The sequence below is a fragment of the Echeneis naucrates genome, chromosome 8 (assembly GCF_900963305.1).
Source record: "Echeneis naucrates chromosome 8, fEcheNa1.1, whole genome shotgun sequence".
NCBI lineage: Eukaryota > Metazoa > Chordata > Actinopteri > Carangiformes > Echeneidae > Echeneis > Echeneis naucrates.
The window spans coordinates 15,124,981-15,143,917 of record NC_042518.1 but is presented as its reverse complement, the minus strand read 5'-3'; the positions used below and the strand labels follow the sequence as shown (position 1 = coordinate 15,143,917).

Below are 18,937 nucleotides of genomic sequence, written 5' to 3'. Positions count from 1 at the left end.
TACAAGTGATGGAAATGGTAAACAGAGAGGACACCTGGAAGTGACTCATCGGCGCTATTTTCCGACATCACTTCACATTTATCATACAGCTTAGAGAGTGTGGCTACCTTTGTGACTAACTGTCAGCAAAATAGCAAAAAACTGTATCTGTATTCCTTCAAGGCAGCACAGCAGCATAATGATTTGTGCTGCTGCCCCACAATAAGAAGATTACAGGTTTGGTTCACGGGCCTGGGGCCTTTCTGTGCCTTTCTGTGCTGAGTTTGCATATTCTCCCTGTGGCTGCGTGGGTTTCCTCCGGGTACTCCAGTTTCCTCTCACCATCCAAAGACATCATGTTTGGGTTAACTGGTGACTCTGAACTGTCTGTAGGTCTGAGTGTGAGTGTGAGTGGTTGTTGGTCTCTGTCTGTGTCTGTGTGTTGGCCCTGTGATGGACTGGAGACCTGTCCAGGGTGACGCCACCCCTCACCAGCATGTGCGCTGGGATTGGCTCCAGCAGAACCCAAGACCCGGAAACGGATAAGTGGTAGAAGATTAATGAATCAATGAATGAAAAATTGAGGCAGATGAATTCATTTCTTTCTTTTTTATTGCTTATTTTGGGTCAAAAACACAACACTGGATCCTGACTTCCCATAAAGCAGCTGGATATTGTCTTTCTATATGCTCATAAACCAAAGGAAACATTATTTGCTTGTTTGCACAGACTGAATAAACTGAATTTGATGTGTAAAATGGGTGGCATGGCCTCCTTAATCTTTCAACTGTGTACCCTAACAGGAGGAAGTTTACAATTTCTACTTGTGTACATGAAAAAAACGTGTTGATTTGTGAATGCCAACTTGCTGAGAAATCTCCAGAACATATACAGCAGCTAACCTTCCTCATCTCACAAAATAATAATAATTAAAAAAAAAAAAACAAACCAAAAAACAACAACAACCTCAATGTGATTTCTGTAATGGAAAATCTGGAAGAGGAAACTTAGTTTGCTTATTCGTGTGAGAATCTTTTGAAATGTTTAATCCCCTTAAAAACCCAGCAAGACTAAAGACTATGAGGAAGATGGAAGTGGGACTTTTGATTTATTTACCTCTTCAGTAAAACTAGTGTTTAAGCTATCAAAAGTGTATTTATCACATACAAAGCAGAGTTAGTGGCGCCTGAGAGAATTTAAGATGGAACTACCAAAAGGAATTTGTTTGCAATGATTCATCTCTGCTTACAATTGTGCAACTGTCTAGCATCACGTGGTTTATGTGTAGCGTTAAAAACATCAGGATGACCAATGTCAGCTCTTTTCTTGTGATGGCTGCCCATTGATCAGGCCAGACTCCCAGCGTTGCCACAGAGGAGCCTTCTGACCTCCTGCTCTGTGAACTTTTGGCTCCTGTTGTGGGACGAGCCAAAGAGAAGAGCATGATTTAGAACAAGAGCAGCTCTCAATTTCAGATGCTTCAATGATAACAAACAGACTAAAGACTGCAGTAGGTGACAGTAAAGATACTGTATATCTGTTGTGAGATTCAGTGAAACGGTAAAACTTTCTTTTTCTTTCTTTATACCTGACAGAACAAACAAAGAAATGCCTGTTTACTGATAGTGGCCCATGACAGATATAATCAATATCTAGAAGCACTGTATATGAGAGATGAGATAATATGAATCCAAACTTTAGAAAAGCAAAAGCACACAGTAGACCTAGAGTTCCTGCTTCATTCTTGGTTGCCTCTCAGCAAAGTTGAACTTTGGCTGTTTGGATATTAACTATTCGGACTTCGTTATATTATCCTATTCCATATTCTAGTTGAATTGCATCATGATTAGTGAATGAGTCAGCTGGGTTTGGCTGCAGTTCTCCCCCTGACCCTGATGGATGTGGGGTACAGATAATGAGATGAGATTCTTGTGTGTGCTTGTGAGGTCACAGTGGCCTTGAACTTTGACCTTTGACCACCAAATTCAATTCCAAATTTTCCTTGACTCCAGGTCAGCAATTTTATTTGATAAGTCATTTTTCCAAGGCAATATATCATTATGCTAAATACTGAAACAGCAACTTAAATTAAGAGTTTACTTGTGATGGAGTAAACCTCACCATTAGCAAAGGCTTGAGAATATACATAACACTGATAACCCTTGTGAAAAGCCTTCTGATGACAGTCCATCCTTTCCCTGAAGTAGTGACAGTATAAAATGATGTCAGATAGTGTTCCTGCCAGTACTGTGCATTAAACAAATACAAAGACTTGACAGAAGTCACAGTGTTTTACAGTAAATCAATCGGACACGTCACCTGCGTCTGCTCAGATGTCATCTGATCTTTCTTGGAAGGCGGTGGCCAAACCCGCTCCAGCTTCCCTCTGGACTGTCTGACATCTAGAGACGGGAAAAGGAAACAAGCTTTGGGTTAGAGGTGTACGTTCAGTTAACAGCCAGCATTTGTGTAGATTAAGTAGGTTCCGTGTGCTCACTGAGTTTAGCTCCTCGCTGCTGAACTGGCCTGTGTAGTTATTTGGGTGATACATTTTCATAAAGTGTTGTGTGAGGGATGGTAGTGATAACATGGCGCATCCTATCTGCCCTTAACAATGAGCCCTTTCCTGTCCGTTTAGTCCAGCCCAGACACATTAAATAGCTGCCACATGCAGCTTCATCATCTTCACCTTGAATCAGCCCACGCATCATTATTCAGCCACTGAAAATTCTAACACGGCCCCCCCTTAAAACTCTCATGCTGGCTATAGCATAGGCAGCTACAAAAAGACATGACAAAACGCAGAAAAAGATTCAGATTTCTTTCAGCAATACGGATCAGCCAACTTAAGTCACGTCTATTTACACAACACTATGAAGGAACCAGAGCTGCCCACGGCTCAAGCTGCTTTAATATTGTCACTGAGCCTGCTGGCATCTGCTGACTCAGATCAGGCCACTCCCAGAATGATTTGACTTTAACCGCTGGTGACAGGGTTGACACTAAGTTGCTGATAAGACTTCTTGGGTAACACTATTCGATGCTAATGTAGAGACAGACTGAGTGCCAAAAGGCAATGCGCAATATGCAATGAATAAGATAGAAATGACTCTTATCAGATATGCTTGTGTTTTTAAATATATACTGGATCATATGATATTTAGAGTTATTGTTATTATAGAATAATACTAGAGAAGCACTACAATACGAAGTGTATTACTTCCCTTTGCAATGCATTCATTCATTCATTCATTCATTCATCTTCTGCTGCTTATCCGTTTCCGGGTTGTGGTGGCTGCTGGAGCCAATCCCGCCTCACACTGGGTGATGGGCGGGGTCACCCTGGACAGGTCAGACAGACACACACTCACACTCAGACCTAAAGACAATTTAGAGTCACTAGTTAACCTAAATTTGATGTTTTTAAATGGTGGGAGGAAACCCACACAGGCACGGGGAGAACATGCAACTCCACACAGAAAGGCCCCAGGCCGGGAACCAAATCCACGACCTTCTTGTTGTGGGGCAACAATGCTAACCGCTATGTCGCCGCAAAATTACCAAGTTGAAGACCTCAAAACTCCTCTCAGATAATCCATTTGAAAAAAATTATGAAATCAATCCCACCACTGATTAAATCAAGTGAAAAGGACTGACCTGGTATGAGGGTCTTTGTGTGATGTGACATTTCTTCTTCTGGACTACTTTGCCTATTCTCCCCATACAGAGCGCACCGCTGTCTTCGCAGCTCCTCCTCCCTTTCTTTGGCCTCCCGGATGTCCTTCTCTACCTCTGGCTGCAGAGCCAAGGCTGGACGCAGCTTGAAGAAGGGGTTGTGCTTGAGGATGGGAGATTCTTTTCTCGTATTTCCCTCGCTGATTTTATTCCTAGCAACCACAGCTGATGTGGTGGCATCAGTGCTTATGGAGTCCATGCTTCTGCACAAGCGTGGCTGCTTGTCTTGTTTTGGGTAAGGGGAAAGTCGTGTTTTGTCTCGTGACCCCCCGGTCGGGCTCTTTGACCTCTGGCTTTCAGGATTTTTGTCCACGTCAGAGGTTGCGGATCCATATAGCCGGAGTGAATGTGCTCTTGCAACCGGGCAACTTTTGAGGGAAAGCATCTCTAGGCTACGTGTGCGCTCCAACACAGAGGGATAAACATGACCTTTTATCAGCGTGGCTGGGAGTTTCCTGTGCCTTGTTGGACCCTCAGAGTTATCATGCTGGAAAGCCTCAAAGAGCAACTTTGTCTCCTTCAACTGGCGGATCTCTCCTTTGCTGTACCCTCCTGGGATCTTACCCTGGTTGACCAACACCAGTTCTCTCTGAATCTCCTGACTTATCTCCCTTTGCATTTTCTGCCCAGAAAACTGCCATTCACTGTGTTGGTCAGCCTCTGGTGCTAGTGGCTCAAGGGATATATTGGTCTTGAAGGGAATCTCCAGTATATCTGGGTTGCTGGTAAGATTGAGAATACCCCCAGCTCTCTGCAGGGTTTGTTTCTCCTCTTGGAACTCTTTGATCTGCCTCTCCATCGAGCCTTCACCTGCTGAGAATTGGTCAGGGGTAGACAGGCTGGGCTTTTCTTTGGTTTCATGGGATTTAATTAGAGGCAAATCTGCAGGCATCCAACTGTCACTTTGATCATCATCAGAGTTATCAGCCTCTGCTCTGGCAGTCCTCCGGTTCACTGGCTGTTCAGGCAAAGATGTTCTTGCTTTTTCATCGTCTTTGTTTTCATTCCCCTTCGTTTTTGCTCCCTCATTCATAGCAGAAGGAAGCGTGTTAACTTCCATCTCATATCCTGCTGTCAGATTCGCTTCTTCTTTTGTGAAATCAACTATTTCAGTCTCATTTTTTCCCTTACCTCTTGTTTCTAGGGCAACTTGCTGTGGGGTAGAATGGTTCTCTGATTCCTGCACATCCTGGCGTTGCTGTACCATTTGTAGACGCTGAAGAAGTTCCTCTCCTTGTTGGATATCAATAGTTATTCTCCTGTTTCCATTTCCCTGCTCTCCCTTTGTCATCGCCTCTTCAGAGCCTTGCGGAATTTGTGTTTCGCTCCTGTAGCTTTCTTCCCTCACCCAGTCATTGTTTGTGAGATTATAATCCAAGGATCCGGTGTGCTCTTGGTCATCATTGGCCCCTTCTTCAGGAGTTGCTGATACCTGTGGTTGATTGGTTGCTGAGACAGACGTTTTTTGGTTATATTTGAAGAACTCTGATCGCCCATTGAACTCTAATTCATCATCTTTCACATTGAAACCAGTTGGTACAGTTGCCCTGAGACTGTCTATGTCAACATATTCTGCCATTGCTTTTGGCTTGGACTCAAAACGACCACAAATATATTCTGATCCTGTTCCCTTTTCATCATAACATGATTCATTTTCAGAGTTTTCATCCATTTTCCTCAAAGTATCCCCAGGTTCCTCACTTGATTCCATATCCCTTGTGGTGTTATCCTGATGGTGACTTCCTGATGAACAATCTGTGCTCTCCGTAGATATTTGGTCTTGATCAGGTGAAGCAGCGTCCTTGTTTGTAGACTCCATAGAGATCTATGTTGTATTTTCTGACACTTCATCCACCTTGTTCTGTGTTGCCATTAACTGCTTCTCTCCATGATGCCAGCCTAAGCTGCAGGGATTAGTTTTAGCCTCTGTGGCGTCAGCTGCTCCATTTGAAAGGGTCACACTGGAATTATTGATCATTTTACCTGTGCTGCCCCCTGCTGGCTGAGAGTGAGCTATGGCGGATGGAGGATGTTGCCTTGGGATGACAACATCTACACTCTGAAAAAAACCCTCATGCTGTGGTACTTCGTGATCACTCGATGGCCGGGGGGGGGATTTTGGTTTCATCTTCTCTCTTACCAGAGGATATTGATTGGGTCACAGGGCTGGAATCCATTTTCATCCACAGGCTGCCACCCTCTTGGGAGATCTGACCTTGAGGGCTTGTTGCATTCTCATGTTTCCATCATGACAAGCCTTGGGGCGCCTCAGGATGTTTAATCTGTAGGCCTTTAATTCTTCCCTGCATGGGTTTACATACGAGTCACATGAGAAAGTTACTGAGGTGAGAGAGGTAAGATGTTTACTTATTAGAAAGATGTGACATCATGGTCCAATTTTCCACCTGCACTGACATCAGACTTCTCAGTTAAGTAGGGGACTTCCTCTTTCCATAATATTTACATATTCACTAAGTTTTGCTTTTTCACGGAGAAGGGCTGGATGTAGTTTTCAATCGTTTTAATGGGGTCATTGAGCTTTCCTCAGAAGAATCATAGCATACACCCTCAGAATCCCAAAGCGAGTTTAATGAGGTCCTCAGTGAGATAGATGTGTTTCTGCTATGACTGAGAGGGTCTTGAGGACATGGTCAGATTAATAAAACAGGCCCAAAGGGAAATCTAGTTGATGAGTCCTGTTTCCCCGCCCCCATTAATCTCAATAAAAGCAATGTATAGATGTTTTCTATGTTCAAATGAAAATATATGCAGAAATATGTGCAATATATGCAAAAACGTGCTGCATATAAATCTAAATTCTCACATATGCTGCACCTTGGCCTTGCCCAGCTGGTTTTGCAGCCTGACAACACTGGGAGATGCACCACTTTCCCTTTTTTGTTTTCAGCAATGGCTTACAGCTACTGTTCTGTTTTGGGGATTTTTCTCCCCGACAGTGACCTGGTGCTGCCAGTTCTGCTGACAAAGGGAAAACGTAATCGGCTTTCCTGTCTGTTTTGGCACACCCTCTGTGTACAATATCTGCCTGTCTGGCTGGACACAGACTCTCTGATTATCACCAGTATACCTGTCCAAAACCATGCTTCTCATTTAGTCTCATTTGATTAATGCCCATTATCCACAAGTTGTCAGCTCTTGTAAAAACCATTCACCAAATTTGTAACCGGGCATGTATTGTGTGTTTACCGCGGTGAGTCATAGAAAGCATCAATGAATACGAAATATTGTCCCTGTTTAATGTGGTTCCCTGAATGCGAGTTTATATTTACACGTGCACTCAGGGACTCAGGCGCTGCTGTTTAGGATTATCAACAGCAGCACCACCGGACTGAATATAAAGCTCAAGCAACAACGTGCCATAATCAGCTTAACCTGTTTACTCCACCTTCCTTTCAAGGAACATCTTACGATAAGGGAGGTTCTTAAGAATAAATATTGGAATAAAATGTGCCAATATTGTGCTCAAGTGGCATTATAGTGCATGTTTGATTTCATGATTCTGTTGTCTAATATTTGGACAGGCAATGCTCAAAATTCAAGTAGAAATGGGTCATAGAGGTTTAGTGTCAATATGAATGTTGAAGAAAGCGAGTCACCTGATTGTAGCGCCGCAGGGTGCGTGCTTGATACTGCAGTAACAACCTCAATGGAAATATGAATGATCCAGCTGATCTTCTTATCCCTGTACCTTCCTGTCCTCTGTGCCACAGCAAAATCCTCTTGTGCCAAAAGCAGCGCACAGTTGAAATGACCCACATCAACAGCCTATTCCTTCAGAGCCTTGTGGCTGCTGCTGCTCTTTCTCTTCACCACACACAAACTTACAGTAAATACAGGTCACACATTGTTACACATGCACGGCCCATGTGATCATTCTACTACTGATTACAATCATAATAAGATCAAAGTTAAATAGTCCACAGTTTTGCAGTATTATATGCGAGCAGTCATCATGTTTTATGTCCCATAATTATGAGAGCGTTGCAATCAGAAAACAGCTTCCACTTTTGAAGTCAGCTTTTCGGGACTGCAAGGAAATAATCTGGAAATGCTGATCAAACCTCTCTTTTTAAGACAACCTTTAGTCTTTGATTGGGGAAGGGGCTAAAACCTTCTCTGAACTGCTGAGCAACACCTCACAGGAAGTCAGCGATCCAATTGTGAAAAATGCAATTTGTTGCAAATGAAATATGCAATGGCAACGAGGGAATGTGTTTTTCAATTGTCACATGAAATATTCCTCTATTTACTCTGTCAACAGGCTGCCGGCAACTGGAGACGAGCTTACTGTCAGGATTCCCTGTGTTTTTCCTCTTGTGGGTGTGTCTGTTAGTCCCTTATCTGTGTCTTGGCAGAGCTGGGGGAGTCAAACATGCCTGTTCTGCACGGCTGCTGTCATTACACTCCTGCTCCTGATCCTGCAATCATGCCACCTACACAGCTGCAGGATAAAAGATTGGCTCGGTCATCCAGTCCTCGCCAGATTGTCCGTTACCGTCTTGCGGTATACGCTCAGGCTCCAATTGTACTACCTTTAAGGTTCCTTCAGTCCCGTACTCACCTGCTTCATCTGCTTTTCCTGGGCTCCTTATCTGCCTTGCTGCTCCGCTCTCCTGGATCCTCCACCGGCCTAATATCCAGCCTCAACTCCACTCCAGAGCTACTCATATCTTTACCAACGCGCCATCTCCCTGAAAACCTGGCAGCTTCTCTGCGACTTGCTGCTCCTTCTCCCTCTCATTTCTCTGGAAGACTCATTCACTGAATTTGACCATTCTCACCAACAAACTCATTGTGTCTTACTTCATGTAAGTCTTTGTCTGTATTCTTGTGTTGTTAACATTTGCACTCCCAGCGACAGCGTAAGTATGTTGCTCAGTCAATATGGCAGGAGAAATGTAACAGGGTTGATATCCAGCTCCTGTTTTGTTTAGTCTCCCTTTATCGGCTCTACAAACATGGATTTGATCAAATCTCAGTATCTGTATGCCAGTCATCCTCAATACGCCAATGGATGGATCAGCTGTGGCACACACACACTCTTACACACTTGCACACACACACCTTATTGAATAATATAACAAATATATTTTCATGGTCAGAACTGTTGCTTTAGCATGATGTTTTCCTTACCACATCAGCGGTTCTCCCTGTGGATAATGGGCTCGCCTTGGAGGCTGGGTGGGGGTGGAAATTTTTTGCTTCAGCGGGAGGTCTTGCTGAAAAAAGATTTGAGAACCACTGGCCTACATGCACATCTAGCTGTCAGCAATAGCCTCTCACACCTTGGCAAGAAACAGCAAGGCCAATCCTATTAGCAATACTGGTTTAGAGAGTTGGGGCTCATACTAGGGAATGAAATATTTTGCATTCCAAAAATATTGAAACTGACAGGCAGAAGGGGTTATGTTTTATTTTATATTTGAAACTATTGTAAGGAACACTTAACTCATTGCTGGATACTGTAATATAAAACCCACCACCCCTATTTGGCAACTCATATCAAGCAGTGTTTTTGAGAAGTGGTGGAAAGATTTCCATTTTGGTGCTCCAAAATGGTCAGTAAAAGGGAGGTTAGAACCCAAGAAGGTATAAAATGCCTCATTTGAAAATATCCAAAGAATGCCCCATTGGAGAAACAAATATCTCCTGTCGTTTCTGAAAGTAATAGAACATTATCATGAGTGCCCTTGACCTGCCAGGAGACACCAAGAATTTCACATTTTCCATCCACGTATTTAGTCACATCACAGTAGACTCTGTTACGATTGAATACCACAAAAGATTTAAATGAGACTTTTTGCACATTTATCTCTCCCGGCATGCTTTCCTCAATGTAACAACAAAGAGCCAAGAAATTTGACTTCTGAGGGCGAATGATCTAAAACTTTAAGGATTAACACCATTGTCATGTCTATACAGTGAATATGAAGCTACAACCAGCAGCTGGTTATTTTAGCATAGGTTAGTGTAAGTTCTTGGAGCAGTATTCCAACTGTAAAGTTCGCAATAGTTTCTTTGTACTCAGCTCCAAAGTAAAATGAAAGCCATCTTGATCTTCCAATGAAAATATCCAAAAGATGTATCTGTAAGTTTTCCAACAGCTACATTGTAAATGTTAGCACTTGTTTACTTACAGTTCATCACTTTACTCACCAAGTCTTTCTGTCTACTGAACTTGGCCAGCCCTGGACAGCAATGACTGACCATCATGTACTCCCAGCTAAAAAAAAATAACAAAACAAACCCAAAAACAAAAACAAACAAATCCACAATTTGGCTGCAGAGGAAACAATCAGCAACATTTTTTTTAACACTTTGAAGCTAAAATACATCTAAGCCTGACTGAATGAAGTTAACATGCAAAATTTATGTTAAGTTGTAAAATACAAACTCCTCTTCGGGATATTAAAACTCACAAATCCTCAGAAACATTCATTTTGTTCCCAGCTGCAGCCACAGCCCTGGGTGATCATGGATAAAAAAAAGTACATTAAAGTAAAAAATGTATAAAAGGCTGACACAAACGGGCAATGATTAATCTTCGAAATATTGACGTAACAAACTACAAACTATGCTTGGCATTGTCAACAGCTGGAGTAACGTATGGGATTGTTTGGCTGATTAAGGAAAGTCTGAAGGCAGAGAAAGGAAGGCTGCATTTAAAATGAGAAATATCTGCCTCTACAGGAGCGTATGTTGAAAGTTTCAGCTTTGTCCACCAGGGGGGGGAAGTGTATTTTAATAGTCTCTCAGAGCTGCTGACGGTCCACAGCTGCTGCAAGGTCTTACAACAAAATCCCTGTCTTTGTGTTTGGCAAAGTAAAGTGATTGTGGTGCCCACAGCCAAAACCATTGTAGGACTGTTCCAGGTAGTGGCATATGCTCTTGTATCCGTTAATATTTCAGCAGTGCAGCACAGAGTGTGTAACAGAAAGCACGAGGATATAAAAGCAGAGGAAATGGCATGAATCCTGATGAGGGAGTCTCTGTTTTCGCTCAATTTCTTACATGACAGAGCAACACTGACAGGTCTTGTGCTTGGAGGATTCCTCTCCTGATGCTCTGGTAGGTGGAGATGAATTATGCTGCTCCTTGTCACCCTCCTGTTCCTGGACTTTACCTCCTGCTCCGTTTCCCTCCGGGGGAATGTCCCGAAATACTGCAGCTTGGGACTCCTTCCTAGCTTCCTGCGCTGCTTCTTTGCATAATGCTGATGTGTCAGGTCCTATCACATGTTCTTCTCCATCTTCAGTGATAATCACTCGTTCCACAGTGAGCATGCCCTCGCCGTCCTCTTGGCTTTCACCCAGGGATGTTGTGGCATCAGCATATCCCAAGAACAACAAGGTTACTGGGCCTTCCTCCAACTGTTGATCCTCTATGGTCTCTACTGCTCCTTCTATGTCTCTAAGTGCTGTGACGCGTCTTTCCTCTTGCTTATCCTCCTCATGTCTTACGGCGCAGTGCTCTATGCTCATCCTGGCCTCCAAGTCGTAGCCTTGCGTGCTGTCTAGTTGCATATCGTTGTCTCTTGACAGAGCATGATGGGTAGGAAAAGACACAACTTTTTCCTTTGGAGTTCTGCTGGCTTCAACATGTTCCGTCTTCGTCTCAGCCTCGTTTGGCACGACTGTGACTTCATCCAGCAGCGCTTTCATCCCAACCCCATCGATGGCGCTCAGGATCTGCCCAAGCTCTTCAGTCGAGGGCTGACATCCTGTCCCGCCGACAGCGTGGATACTCTTTCTGCCATCGTCGAATACCGTGGTGGCGTTTGGATGGTCGGCCGGTGTGGCCATGGGGGCTACTGATGTGACCACAGTGGCACCTGTCTTGGGGTCTCTCTCGACCTGCACTGCCAACATTCCCAGAACTGAAATACAATCAACAGACAACAGGAGTAAATCAAAGACAATCATTTCAGTTATTTGCGGTCCTGGAAAGGTCCTCAATTTTGTCTCATCAAACCGTTTACAAAGGTATCATCAGCTATACTTTGTTCATAAGATCAGAGGTTCAAATGTTAATTCTAGGTCAGCAGCAGCTTTGTGCTAAATATAGTGGGCACAGTGAGCAAAATGCAACAGCCAGTAAAAGTAATGAACATTATTTTTCTGAGGCAGTTCACCTCAGTCTCATTGTTAAGTTGTATCCTGAAGGCTAAACTTCAAATGCTGGACATAATGATATTACATCATTAGATTCATCATCATTTGCAAGGGAGGAATGGAGAAACAACTGCAAACAACTGAGGATGTTCCTTTTCTTATATTTATCCATTTCAATGGGGAATATTTTGGGTGCAGCTCAGCACTGCCAGGTCACATAAGCATGAACGGCTGAGTTTTTTGTAGGAGGTGAACTCAAACCAACACAGTCTGAACGCGTGAGCTCAGGATCTATTTCATTTCACTTCGTTTATACTGAGCACACTACAAATATATGGCTCCTTATGAAACAGTCTTTTCTTTTGCCTCACCTGATCGGCCTTCTTGCCCATTTTCGTGAGATACATTTTGTTCCATTTTTACAGAGAAGTGATCTTCTATATTAGCTGAAAAAGAAAACATAGGTTCAAAATAAATTGAAATTCCTTTCCATTTTTATTTTCCAGAGGAAAAAAAATACTGGCTAATAACACTATATATTATAGTATAGTCTAATTCTAATTCTATTTCTTTTTCACTGATACCCTCTTTTGCTGCTGTAATACTTTAAATTTCCCCACTGTGGGACAAATAAAGGAATATCTTATCTTTTCTTATAAGGACAACAAATCAGAATTCTACGTGAAAGAAATCTGGGACCAATGTCTGACATCCATTATGTGTCAAACGTTTTCTGCCTTATGTGAGAATGGTCTGTTCTGTTATTTTTCACTTTTGTCTGCCCTATCTGTGCCAAGTGCAGGAAGAGATAGGACAGAAAGGGCTTGATAAACTTTTGTCCTAATAGCGCTGTTACACAACAAGACTCAGGCACAGAACAGTTTCACAGCTGCGGCTCCATTCTGTCATCCTGACACCCTCACACTAAGATTTAGTTATGGAAAATTATCATCTGTCAAGACAGACGAGATTCTAGGGAGGCCTAATCCTGACAGACAAAGACGAAACAGAACGGACAATGAGCTGATGACGACTGCAATGCAGCTCACTTGGACTTCTTACCTTGTGCGTCCTCGGTAGTGGCAGCCTGTGGGTAAAGAAAAGAAACAAATTTTAAGGGCTCTCTGTGGCCAGACACTTAAAACATTTCGTAACAACTGAGTGTGCAACTTTCAACACATTCCTCCTATCCCTTCCAGAGCCCTCACTGCCTTGTGCCCTGCCATAAATATTTTACAGCCTTCATCACAGACGTGTTGAACCAAGCACATGCCATCAGGCACTGAGATTATTTTGTCCAACAACCATTTCCGTCCCGCAGCCGGTACCTAATGCTAGACTGAGCTATATATCTGCTGTGCAGCAAAGTCAAAGCCTGGTGGAGGTTAAAGTTTATAAACCAATATGTGCTTTCTTGATGTAACAATAAAACTACCGACTGTGCCATAATATGTCCACAATGTGATTAATTGTGATGTATTTAAAGATGCATGCCTGATATAGTGCAAAAGAAATAAAAAATCCAAGCCATAACAGCCATGTGTTTGATGAAATTTATCAGAGCAAGCAGGGAAATGTGTTTAATTATTCACCAAGTTCAGGGAAAAATTCTGGTTTGACTTACTGCAGTAAAATTTTGTGGTGACACAGTTGGGAATCTTTTATTTATGATTTGTAATGGGAGATACTTCGGTCCAACTTGTACAGGAAAATATTTCCTATTTGTTGGAACATTTATGTAATTTATTCAGCATTTACCGAGCCTCATTTGCCACCTCTGACCCTTGGTGGTCTGTACCTTGGGGGTATTTGTGTGTCTGAAATCTCAAAGCTCATTTTGCCTTGAGGTGTAGGTTTTGTATATAATGAAATCTCCCAGAATGAGCTTTTTTCTGTTTTTGTGTTTCTGTATGTGCTGTACTCACCTGACGGTGGTTGTGTATTAAGGCTGCAGTTGTACAACTGACAGACTCTCTGTTTTCTTCTCTGACAGCTCGTTCCTCTTTTCTGGCATCAGCTGCGTCTCCTTCCTTCTCCTTCGGCGTCTTTTGACTTTTGGTTGATTACACACAAACACACACACACTGACTGTCTCTCTTTTCTCGTTCCAATGTTTTGAAGCATTTATGTTATGATTTCTAATGTGCATCTTGTTTTTGTGAGTGTGTGTTTGTGTGTGTTCATGTCCTTGGCTATAATCCATCACATAAGTACAACATGGCTGCCTTCTGTTTGATCTGCTGAGGAATGAGGAAAACACTGAACTCCCTGGTTCATGGCAAAGATTTCCATGTAAGAAAAAAAATGTTGCTTTATGTTTTATCTGTCTGCCAGCAGAATGTAGATCAAAAACACAACTTTTGTGGCATCCTCCTCCTGCAAATCTTGTTTATGTGTGTTGGTGGGATTGTCTCTCACTACATGCATACCACCTGTGAGCAGGTTGCATCAAAGGATTCTCTGAACTCCCCTGTCAGCACCGCTGTTTGTCACGTTCATCCTGTTTAAAAATGTGGCTTACGCTGCTGTGTGCTTGTCTGCCTCGTCGTGTGGCGGAGGACTGGACCTAAAGTTGTGAAGTGTCAGGAGGACGGGAGCTGGAGTTGTTGCCCTAAGCCACTGGTCCCTCAGGTACTTCCTCTGTGTGAGAGCATGAGAAGAAAAGGCAAGAAAGGTTCAAAGTTAAGAGGCGGGGCCATATTCTTAGTAAAAACGGCTCCTTGGTATCTGATTTTAGCTCCAGTGTTGCTGGCAGGTGGATTTCATCAACTGTCAAATAGTTGACGGTTAAGTTTAAAAATGCCACTGGCCATGTGGCTGACTGTTTCCAGATGACTCATTTTAAAATAAGAACCAAATACATACATTTTAGCATAATAGCCCTGTTTGCCCGCTTAATTTAGAAACTTCAAATGTTTACTTTTATTTTTAAGTATACAGAATATAATATTAGCACATTCTCGGGGTTGGGCGGTTGGTGGTTTGACCTCCGGTGCACCCTTAAACATTTTGCCTGTGTGAACGTGATACAGAAGTGGTCATTCAAGGACTCAAGACACACATTAGTCCTCCAGCAGCAGCGCCCTGCCACTTTGGCCTCTCGACAGACTGATCGAGGCCTGTGGTGATGCCATTTGGAACGTAGCTGTGGGAGAGTAAGGCCAGCAGAGTGCTGTTGTCTGTGCCACTGCCCTGCGATACAGACATCCTGCCACTTCACACCAGGCTGTGGCATTAGCAAAAGGGACAACCTGAAACCTGACAGTGCCATTTTTCGAACTCTTTAAGCCCCGACCTATCTGTTTAATCCCAACTACAGGAGTCGCTCCTCTGTAAGGGTTATTTAAATTCAACAGTTTGGCATTTTAGGAAATATGCTTCTTCAATTTCTTATCCCGATTAGATAACCCATACCACCCAGATATCTCTAGGGTGATTATACAGTTACACGCAACCTCTACTGGGCTGAGCATGCCATGTAAACTGAAACCAGGGCCAGCCAGCGAGCACGGCAAAGCAAAATGCTGCTACCAGATCTACATCTTCAGGTCAGGGCCCCTGTGTTGGTTGGTTTGGCCACTGAAAAAGCAAGCAAACATTGGAGTGCTTGGAGTGGGCACGGTGAGAATACTATCATCTCCTTCGGGTTTTAATCAAAGAAACACACAAACTCTGACTCACATTTAGCTACCACAGTGATGAGGGAAGCGCTGTTGTATCTCCAGGCTAAACTCGCTCAGCTGCAGCAGGGATGGTGTGTCCCTGCCCCCAGCCATGCACGTGCCCCGAGGCAATGCTTGGTTGGGGAAAGCAGAAATGTTAAGCACTGGCTGTTTGGGAGGCTGTAGCAGCATGCATGATGTAGCACTAGGCTGCTGACAGCATAGATAATGTAAGTTGTTTTGGGCTGTTTATTTTCAAACAAGGATGTCCTGTGGGGAACAGTGAAGCGGCTAAAGGGATGCCTAAAAGCGCGATGGCTACCTGACAGACATCAAAACAATGTGCATCTTCTCTCACTTCCTTTCTTATAATCTCTTTCACTTATTGGTTCAACAACAAAACAGGAGCAGGCGGGATTTTCATAAAATAACTTCTGCTGTAGGTCAGCGTTTCACCCAGTAAGGAGGAGTCTCTGGCTCTGCAGCTTTCAGCACATGAACTGAACTGAAAACTGCTTGCTCTCATGTTACTGGGAGTAAAGTCCAAGGGACCCCTCCCAGAACACTTGATTTAAGACGTCAGCTAGTGAGCAGCTCCGCTTGGCAACAGTCAAAATACATGACACAAGGGTGGGACATATCAGTGGTCAATTTTTAACATGAAGCAGCTGGAGAGGAGCAGAAACAATGAAAACAGGCAGGATAGAGCTCTCAGCTCTCAGCTTCCACTGTAAAAGGTCCTCTCTAGGAATAGTAAGAGTAGTAATACCTTGCATAGTGTTGGATAAAAATATTAATACCACTCCCGTGTGTGTAGGGTAAGCTAGAGAGGGCAGCTGGTCCAGCTTTTCTTAGCATGAAGCCGGTGAACAAAGGGAAGTGTTAACAAAGCTCTGGTCACTTTATACCTTAACCCTCTCATCTAGTTCTCAGCTAATTCTTATCAACAAGCAAAATAAAACCAATTTTGTCTTGTTTCCAAGAGGATCAAAGGACGTTGTGTAGTTGATAAGTGGGAGCGTTTGCCCTCACAATCTAGTCACCTAAAATGCAAATATGTTTATTTGCCACATACACAAGAACACACTTTTTGATAGTGACGCTGTTTTTTTATGATTTAAAAAAAACTTGAAATCCATAGCACGTCACCTTTCTTTATAGGTGGAGACTCACGGGTCCTGTCAGATGAAATGATGCAATAATTACCTCGACAGCAAACTGACATACTGACAATGCAGAGTGGGAAATCTGTCATTTGATCTGTCATACTTGCTTGCATATATACTTTTCTTGTTGAGAAATGATAATTGTCATATGAAATAATTTCCCACTGCTCATGTGTGGAGGAAATTTCAATTCATTTCAGGAACTTTACATTTACGTGCTGTCTATGTGATCTATGTACAAAATCCGATCAGCTGACAACATTTGAACTATTTCAACACTCAAAGGAGTTGAACTTGTTTGGGAAAACACTTATGTACTTATGTAAGCCACCGGCAGGAGTATGACACCTTGTTTGAACCAGATGCGACAGATGCTGACCTTTTTCTGAGCAGTCTTCAACCACTCTTCCTCTGTCTCCCTCTTCAGTCTCTCCTCTTCTTCCTGCTGTCGACGCCTCTCCTGGCAAGACAAGAGAAATGGTGAGGCCTTTGAGAGAAAAAAAGATGTGGAGACGTTTGGAGCAGCTCTGTCTCAGTCCTGTGTCAGCTGTTGGGGTGTGTCACCGTAAAGAGGAGGTAATAACTAGGTGATGAAGCACAATCAGAAGGGAAAGCCTGAAATCTTAGGATGGAATAATGAATTTTAGGAGTTTAATGAGACTGTGCAACAAAATCTCATTCGTTTGCGGATAAAGTAGAATGGTAAAATTCACTGTTTTACAGTGTTTACTTCGTGACTCACTCCAGTCAGTGCTCCACTTGCTGTGAACTCTCCTCATTATCCTGCTACAGCTGCAGAAAGGGACAGACTGCCTTCGCTGTCAACAAACACTTTATTCGTCATGTAAGACTTAAAACAGCCAGCAAGTAATTTCTGTAGTGTAAATTCCACTTTAAAAACCATTTATTTCATTTTCCAGGAAGCTTATCACTACTTACCCCTCACATGCTCTGTAAAGAGTGCGCTCGTAAGCTACCTTTCAACAGCAAAACTGTTACAGAAGTTAGTCCAAGAAAAAGCAGGTTATTATAAAATGAACCAACCGCAACTGCTGTATATTCTGCCACCACCAGACAAAACTTCATCCGAGAGAACTCCAGTTATTGTGGTGGGTTACACCCGCTTTTTAATAGAATTCTTTGGTCACTCCCCTTGCAGTCATGGTCCCTGAAGACAAGGACTTCTTCTGTGTGAAAGCAGAGAACTGAGACAGGCAGACAGAGAGGAGGGGGTGGAGTATTTTTAGGGGTCGTGACCATCAGATTAAAACGAGGAGATACAGCTGCCAGAGTGCAGGGATGCCGAGAGAAATAGTTCAGTGACACAGCACATTGTATGCATGCTGACGCCGTATCTGTACTGTTAAAGTAAGCTGTAAACACGCTGAGGTCCACTCCAGGCCCTCTCTGTCTACGCTGAAGTGGGTCACTTGTGTTCGGGCTGATTTTACATTGCAGGGAGATCAAGCAGGCTACGCTCAGGCCCTCAAACCTTACATTTCACAGACCAGTGATCATTGGCCAGAAAGCTAACGGAGGAATGTTCTTTGGGTGGTCACTGGAGGCCGTGCGGATCAAGGAAGACCTATCCACTGAAGTGGCATTATACAATGTCGGTGCAATTACGTTATTTTGACACGAGGTGAAAGGTCCAGTTGGTTTAATGCAGATTGAAGTGGACGGACCAAAGGAAAGAAAGAGGGAAAGGCATTCTCACCGATAAGGCTAGCAGCCTTCGTTGGTATGTCTCTGCCTCATCCATGCTTCTCCTAAAACATACACAACAGAAATAAGTAGAGTTAAGAAAGTAGAGAGCTTTAAACATGAGAAAGCTACAAACACCAAAACACACAAATATGTAGGAGACCATTTCCAGCTGTGTGTCCGATAGACGTAGAGTAAGATGAATGATACAGGGTGTGTTATTGTTGTTGAACACAAATACAACTACCCAAGATATCCAATGACTTATACAAGAAAAATCAATCATCAATCAATCAATTAGTAAATGCTAGCACACTTCAAATACAGATTATACATCCTAACTATCATTGTAGGCCCATTGTAACTCAGCACAACCCCACTACAGATACCAAGAGCCAGCAGCTATAAGATTGATTTATCTTGTGTACTTATTTCTGATCATCCATTGGAAGAGAAAGCTGATCATCATATTTAAACATATAAACATAAACAACAATCGCAATAATGATTTTGTTTGTATGGTGTTTTTAGTGCCAGGAGTCTTTTTACTGCAGAAAAA

The 18,937-nt window shown here is 43.0% G+C and overlaps 1 protein-coding gene and 1 long non-coding RNA gene across 2 annotated transcripts; both read right to left on the bottom strand.

Moving 5' to 3' along the window:
- Positions 1–1,347: 1,347 nt before the first annotated feature.
- Positions 1,348–7,413, bottom strand: LOC115047419 (uncharacterized). Its single transcript, XR_003841009.1, has 3 exons — positions 7,332–7,413; positions 2,299–2,381; positions 1,348–1,392 (listed from the first exon to the last, which is right to left on the bottom strand). It is a non-coding gene; the product is annotated as an uncharacterized LOC115047419 (long non-coding RNA).
- Positions 7,414–9,137: 1,724 nt separating this feature from the next.
- LOC115047403 (paralemmin-1-like) lies at positions 9,138–17,832 on the bottom strand. Its single transcript, XM_029508316.1, has 7 exons — positions 17,719–17,832; positions 17,054–17,134; positions 14,368–14,486; positions 13,772–13,898; positions 12,909–12,933; positions 12,218–12,292; positions 9,138–11,611 (listed from the first exon to the last, which is right to left on the bottom strand). The coding sequence occupies exons 1-7, from the start codon at positions 17,758–17,760 to the stop codon at positions 10,743–10,745; spliced, it is 1,338 nt and encodes a 445-aa protein (XP_029364176.1). The 5' UTR covers positions 17,761–17,832; the 3' UTR covers positions 9,138–10,742.
- Positions 17,833–18,937: the final 1,105 nt, after the last annotated feature.

What these genes read in the sequence shown, in the direction of transcription:
- LOC115047403 (XM_029508316.1), bottom strand. Translation starts at nt 17,760, where the DNA reads ATGAAGTTTTGTCTGGTGGTGGCAGAATATACAGCAGTTGCG. An exon ending in CAGAATATACAGCAGTTGCG is followed by an intron (nt 17,135 to 17,718) that starts GTTGGTTCATTT and finishes TTGTCTTGCCAG; the next exon opens with GAGAGGCGTCGACAGCAGGA. An exon ending in CACTACCGAGGACGCACAAG is followed by an intron (nt 12,293 to 12,908) that starts GTAAGAAGTCCA and finishes TTTCTTTTTCAG; the next exon opens with CTAATATAGAAGATCACTTC.